This window comes from Monoraphidium neglectum (genome assembly GCF_000611645.1).
Source record: "Monoraphidium neglectum strain SAG 48.87 unplaced genomic scaffold scaffold00613, whole genome shotgun sequence".
Classification (NCBI taxonomy): Eukaryota; Viridiplantae; Chlorophyta; class Chlorophyceae; order Sphaeropleales; family Selenastraceae; genus Monoraphidium; species Monoraphidium neglectum.
The window spans coordinates 1-5,855 of record NW_014013015.1 but is presented as its reverse complement, the minus strand read 5'-3'; the positions used below and the strand labels follow the sequence as shown (position 1 = coordinate 5,855).

The 5,855-nt window shown below is 64.7% G+C and overlaps 2 protein-coding genes across 2 annotated transcripts in view; one reads left to right on the top strand and one right to left on the bottom strand.

The window, feature by feature from the left end:
- MNEG_4420 (hypothetical protein) overlaps positions 1 to 1,750 on the top strand; it is a gene marked incomplete at both ends in the record, with an annotated part of 7,492 nt that extends 5,742 nt beyond the window's left edge. The window contains 5 exons of the mRNA XM_014047103.1: positions 75 to 302; positions 602 to 670; positions 988 to 1,123; positions 1,350 to 1,435; positions 1,661 to 1,750. Coding sequence (XP_013902557.1) covers positions 75 to 302; positions 602 to 670; positions 988 to 1,123; positions 1,350 to 1,435; positions 1,661 to 1,750 — 609 coding nt within the window. The remainder of the gene's footprint in view (positions 1 to 74; positions 303 to 601; positions 671 to 987; positions 1,124 to 1,349; positions 1,436 to 1,660) is intronic.
- A 2,588-nt stretch (positions 1,751 to 4,338) lies between these two features.
- MNEG_4419 (hypothetical protein) lies at positions 4,339 to 5,817 on the bottom strand (the record flags this gene model as incomplete). Its single annotated transcript, XM_014047102.1, has 1 exon — positions 4,339 to 5,817. One exon carries the CDS (start codon positions 5,815 to 5,817, stop codon positions 4,339 to 4,341), a length of 1,479 nt encoding a protein of 492 aa, XP_013902556.1.
- Positions 5,818 to 5,855: the final 38 nt, after the last annotated feature.

Sequence of the window (5,855 nt, the reverse complement as noted above, 5' to 3'; positions counted from 1 at the left end):
CCCTGGCCGTGGCATCCACCGCCGCTCACTCTGCTGCGCCCGTCGCGGCGGCCGGGCGCGCACTGCTGCTGCAGGCGGCACAGGCTTTCTCGTCCTCTGGCCCCGCGCTGTCTGACGACCTGCACTCGCTGATCAAGCGCGAGCTGCAGCACGAGCAGACCACTTACGAGCAGCCGGAGCCGCTGGCCAAGGGACCCCCGGCTCCATTCACTGTCAGCGGCGCACCTGGGGACGGCACGGTGACGCTCAAGCGTGACTACAAGGGCGAGACGATCTCCGTTGATGCGGCCGTAAACTTACAGGTTGGTGGGCCGGCCGGCCAAGCCAGGTGGTGGGCGATCGGCTTGAGCATGCACCTTGTACCAGTGCGACGCTTTGCGGCGGCAGCAAGGGCTGACAAGCAACTGAGTTTTTTTGCCACTGCTGCATCGCCCCCGCCGCCCACGAGCGTTTGTCGATTTCGCCAGAACAAGGCGCAAAGCTATTGGCAGCTAGTGCAGATGTGCTGCCATTGTCACTCTGCCAGCCATGATCGGCGGCAGGCCGGTCTTCAGCGGGGTCCCCTGAGCGCCCCTCTGGCCGCACCTGTGACTGATTGCAGGAGGGCGTGCCGCAGGAATTTGAGGAGGGGGAGGAGGACGAGGGCGACGAGGGCGAGCTCGGCTCAGAGGTGCGCGCGCGTGGGTCGCGGTGGTGGCGGCTTTTGAGGAGAAGAAGAATCTGGGAGAAAAAGATTCTGGGGAGAAGAAGCAGCGAAAAGGCGATGTCTGCAATGTGCGCCGGCAGCTGTTGTCCTTCCAGACTCTCCAGGAGGCTGGCTCAATGGCAAGCTGGGAGTGGCTATGGGCTTTATTTTCCGCAGGCTGCGCCATGCTATGGCTGCCTGCTGCGGCTTCCGCAGCTTTCCTGCCACCTGCCTGCCCCTCGCAATATGCATACTGTACAGTCATGCGCGCTCGCCCATTCACGCATCCCATGGGTGTGCAGGTCACCTTCAACGTGACCGTCACCAAGGGCGAGTCATCCCTGGTGTTTGAGTGCGTCAGCGATGGCACCTACCTGGATGTGCGGCACGTATCGCACGAACCGGCGGGCGCCCCGGAGTCAGAGACTGCTTACACAGGTGCACGGGCACCGCTGGGCCGCCACTGCCCACAGGCCCCCGCCGCAATTGCAGCCACTGCCGGCCTATTCTCCGGGCCCCCTCTTGCTTTGCAGGCGTCATGATCGGGACTTGCACCGCGTCGCCGTGCCGGCGCCCTTTCTAACTGCCCATAACCGCCTGTCACCTACCCTACAGTCCCTCATCTGACCCCTCTGAGCACCTGCAACCCCTCTCAACCCCCCAGGTCCGGCGTACGACGAGCTCCCTGTGCCGCTGCAGGAAGCGTTTGGGTCTTACCTGGAGGAGCGCGGCATCAACGAGGACCTGGGGGTGAGGCCTTGGGGACAGGGGAACCAGGGTTGGGTTGGTTAGTGGATTTGGGTATGCGTGGGGGGGAGGGGACGACTGAGGCACTGGCGTTTGGTCCTGCTGACATGACTATGGAGGACTTGGGCCAGAAGCACTGCAGGGGGATCTTGTGAGCCGTGGTGACGTCATGACTTGTACCCCAACCTCCCCCTCACCCCTCCGACCACCCTGCCCAACCGCCAACAGGAGTACCTGCGTCACGCCGTGTATGACAAGGAGCAGCGCGAGTATATCGGCTGGCTGGAGCGCGTCAAATCGTTCCTGGGGGCCAAGTGAGCCCTGGCTGCCGGGGGTTGTGTACGCTTTGGGTCACGGCTTGTACCTGCCCGAGGTCAGCCGGGCACTGCCAGGTTGGCAGCTTCTCAGTTTGAGAGCAAATGGCTGGCGTTGTGAGCATGTGAGTTGAGTGAGGTTTACAGCACCGTTACTGTCGCCGGCGGCTGCAAAGCCTGCTAAATAAGGGTGTGAACTGTAATACATCGTCAACCCTTTCAGCATGTTGCTGCAGTGTGCATTCACATTGCCTGTCTACATCACCAGCTTTGAAACAGCAGCATCTGACCTCTCAACATCGAATGAAACAGTCATGCACAACAAACACAAGAGTTGGTTGACTGTCAAACAAGTCAAACAACTCCAAGGTCTTAAGTAAATTGGGGCTGGGGACGGGACAAGAAACGTGACGAGGCAGTGTGCAGTGTGGGCTACCCGCCGTGCAGCGTTGATATGAAGACCACTGTGTCCCCCGGCTGAAGCTCCGCATCCAGCATGCCGCTGCGGCGTCACAGGCAATGCATCAGCGGGCGACAGTACTGTGTGCCCACGGCTGTCGCGATTCTTGGGATGCAGGGGCGCAAAACGCATGCAAGTAGCGAATGTGGGCGTTGACGAGAAGCCAATTGCACCTCCAGCTACCGAGACGAGGCCGCTGCCGCACACCGTTTGACGCCTCACCCCTGGCTCCTGCCCCCAGCCGCTTCAGGCGTGGCCTGCGCTTTTTCACCTGAGCTCCCAGTCACAGTCATTGATGAGCACAAGGATCCCCGGCCGCCTGGTGGATGTGGCGTGAGGCGGCGGGGTCAGAGCAGAGAGTCAATGTGGCCGTGACCAGGCAAGCGGCACAGCGTGATGCACTTGCACGGCGCCAACCAGCTGTCGCTGCCGCCGCCGCCGCTGTACGTCAGGTGCCTGAACACGCAACGCCATGCACTCAACCCGCTCACACGCTGTCCCCTTTCATGAACAGCTCGGGCCTGTCCTGAAGCAGGTTGTCTCGCGCCCATGGCAGCAGCTGCCGCACCGTCAGCTGATGAGTTGGGGACGGGCAACACAGCATCGACGGCACCAGCACCAGGATGAAAATCAGTGCGATACAAAGGAGAAGCTTAGTTGAGCAACACTGGCCAGCAGGCCAGCATGCATTTGCCATGTGACATCAACAGCGTGGGCTAGACTCAGGCGCTGGTCACTGATTGATCAATGGGCTGATGGCTTACCTGATCACCACTGTCAGGCACTTCTACTTCATAGCTCTTTTGGTTGCCAAACAACAGCTCCAGGCCGCCGCTGCGGACGCAGCACCACGGATGCAGCACCGCGTCAGGCGCACATCAAATATTGCCATGCTGCTGCTGGCGGCATGCATCGCCCGCAACTGCCGTCCTCACCCAAACTCTATGGACACCTTCATCTATTTTCTGCTTCTAGAGGAAGGCGTAGATCGGGACGCCCACCGTTCTGCCCGCGTCGAAACGCTACGGTGTTTTGATGCGACGTGTTTACCCTGTTACAGACAGCACTGGTTGCTGTGGCATCGCATCATTGCAGGAGGACGGATGGCCAAGCAACCTTCAGATTCGACACTGATGACTGATGTGCTCTGCTGGAATGGGTCGACGACGCTGTCCTCAGCCAGCTGACCAGAACTCAGCTTGTGCATCTTGTTTGGCGAGCGCTGCAGATGAGTCACTCCATCAGCATCAGGCTATATATATTATGTTGCCTGATCTACAGTCGCCTGCCACACATGGTGGGGCCACCGCACAGAAACCCACGCACGGCTCAGTGAGCTGCAGGCACCACTCTACCCCTGAATGTGGGCAGGACGGGTAGTACCCCAGAATAGGCTGGGTCATTGTTATGCATACACTGCGTGTTACCACATACACAGGTGCAGCACCACTTGAACCCCAAACTCGCAGCCTCACGACAGAACTTCGCAAGCCAATGTCTCAGCTCACCTGGAGGGATGTGCTGCTAAGCAAGGGGCGGCAAGCAGGAAATGGGTGGTGACAGCACACATGAATGAGCAGCAGGTGGTATGATCCACCGCTGACGCAAGCTGTTGAGCAGGAGGCGGCTGTGCACGTCATGAATTGTGGAAAGGTGCGTAAGACCCGCCGAGAGGTGCATGCTCTGAGTCATCCCGCAGTGCTTGGTGAGAACTGAGTGACATCTGCTCTCCTCTCAGCGCTCGGGGACGACACCAGAAAAACCATAGTACAGGACACAACGAACAGAAACGGCTGCAGCTGCAACAGCACATGGAGGGGACTGTACATGGGGCAGGCGTCTGGCCACAACACCACAACCGCTTGCATTGACGCCTGCAACGCCCAACCAACATCAACCGCTCACAACCACCACCGCAGCGCCAAATCATTCCCTTGAGGTGGGATAGGGCAGACTGGACATGTGTGCACTGAGCGATCGTGATGCAAAAGAAGTGGCGATGCGGGTGACCCGTCGAACCGGCGTCATGGAGCGCACGCCTGAATGACAAGGCCCTGGCTGCTGTGCGGGCCATTATGCAGCTGTGCAGTCCCTGCACGCTCAACCTCGACCGGAGCCCGGAGACACGAGCATCACAGCTTGGAGCGCTGCAGCGGTATCGCCCAATCCGCGTCCCCTCGCGTCAGCGCCGTTTGCAGCGCCGCGCGTGCCGCTGCGACCTGCCCGCGCAGCGCCGCGCGCCGCCCGCTTGGCAGCGCCGCGAGCGCAGGCTCCCACCTTGCCGCGACAGGGCTGGCACGGGGGTGCCCCGCCGCCAAGTCCGCTGCGCCGGCCTCGTTATCCATGATGCCATTGACATCCAAGGGGGCAACCGGCATCGTGCCGCCCAGCAGCTCGGACAGCCGCACCTGCGCCTCCTCCCACACCTGCTGCGGCGCGCCCGTCGCCGCGCGCAGCAGCAGCGCGACCGCCGGCAGGCCCGAGCCCAAGGCCGCGCGCGCGACGGGCGCGGCGGCGGCGCCGTCGCCGAGCAGGGCTGCGTCGGTGTCGACGGCCACCACCAACGCGTCGACGCCGCGCAGCTGCGCGCGCGCGCCGCCGCCGCCGCCGATTGGCTGCTGCAGCAGCAGCTGCTGCTGCTGGCCCGACAAGCTGCGCAGGAGCGCCATAGCGCCGGCCGCCACCGCGGCGAGTGGGTTGGCAGGGTGCTGCGTGTCAGCAGGGGCCAGGTGCGGCAGCACCACGAACCGCACGGCGCTGAGGCCGTCATGCGGCCGGTGGGCGGCGGCAGGCGCCGGCGGCGCTGCGCTGAGGGCGCGCGTGGGGGGCAGTCGGCGCGAGGGCGGCGGCGCGTCCACCTGGGGCGCCACAGGGGCGGCGGGGCCGGGTGGGGGCGCCAGCAGGCCCTGCGCGGCGCCAAGCAGGCCTGACAAAGGGTTGGCGCCGGGCCACGAGCGGCGCGATATTGTGGGGGTGGGGGCGGCCGTGTGCTGCGTGTCGTCGGCCTCAAGCTGCGAGTGGCCGTGCGCCGACGCCGCGGCCGGCGACCGCGGCCCGGCCGCCGCCTCCGAGCCGCCGCGGCTGCCGCCATGCGGCCGGCCCACCACGGCCGCAGTTGCTGGTGCCGCGGGCGCAGCCTGCCAGCCGCGGCCTCCTGCAACCCTGCCAGCAGCTGCTGCCACCACCGCTTGCAGCTTGCGCGGCGCGTCGATCGCCCCCGGCAACCCAGCCGCTGTCTCTGCTTCGAGTCGCCGCTTGCCGCCGGCAAGGGCAGTGCGTGCAGCAGCGGCGGGTTGGCGGCGCGGCTGCTGCTGCTGCTGCTGCTGGTCCGGCTGCTGCACGCGTGGCGGCGCCACCCACGGCTCTACCCAGGCCGGCGCCCCGCCGCCCTGCGCCACCGCGCGTTGGCTGCGCTCCTGCAGATGCTGCACGTGCGGGACGTCAGCCTCCAGCGACTGCGGCCGCGGCGGCGCCGCGAGCCGCCTTACGGCCTGCCCAGGTTGCTGCGGCCTCGAGTGAGCCGCTGCGCCCAATGGGTCCTCCGCTGTGCCGCTTGCAGGGGCCGCGGCCGGCAGCGGGGCAGCTTGCAGCGCGCCCCGCCCGCGCGCCATCCAGAGCGGCGCCCGCGGCACGGGCCACGCCCAGCGGC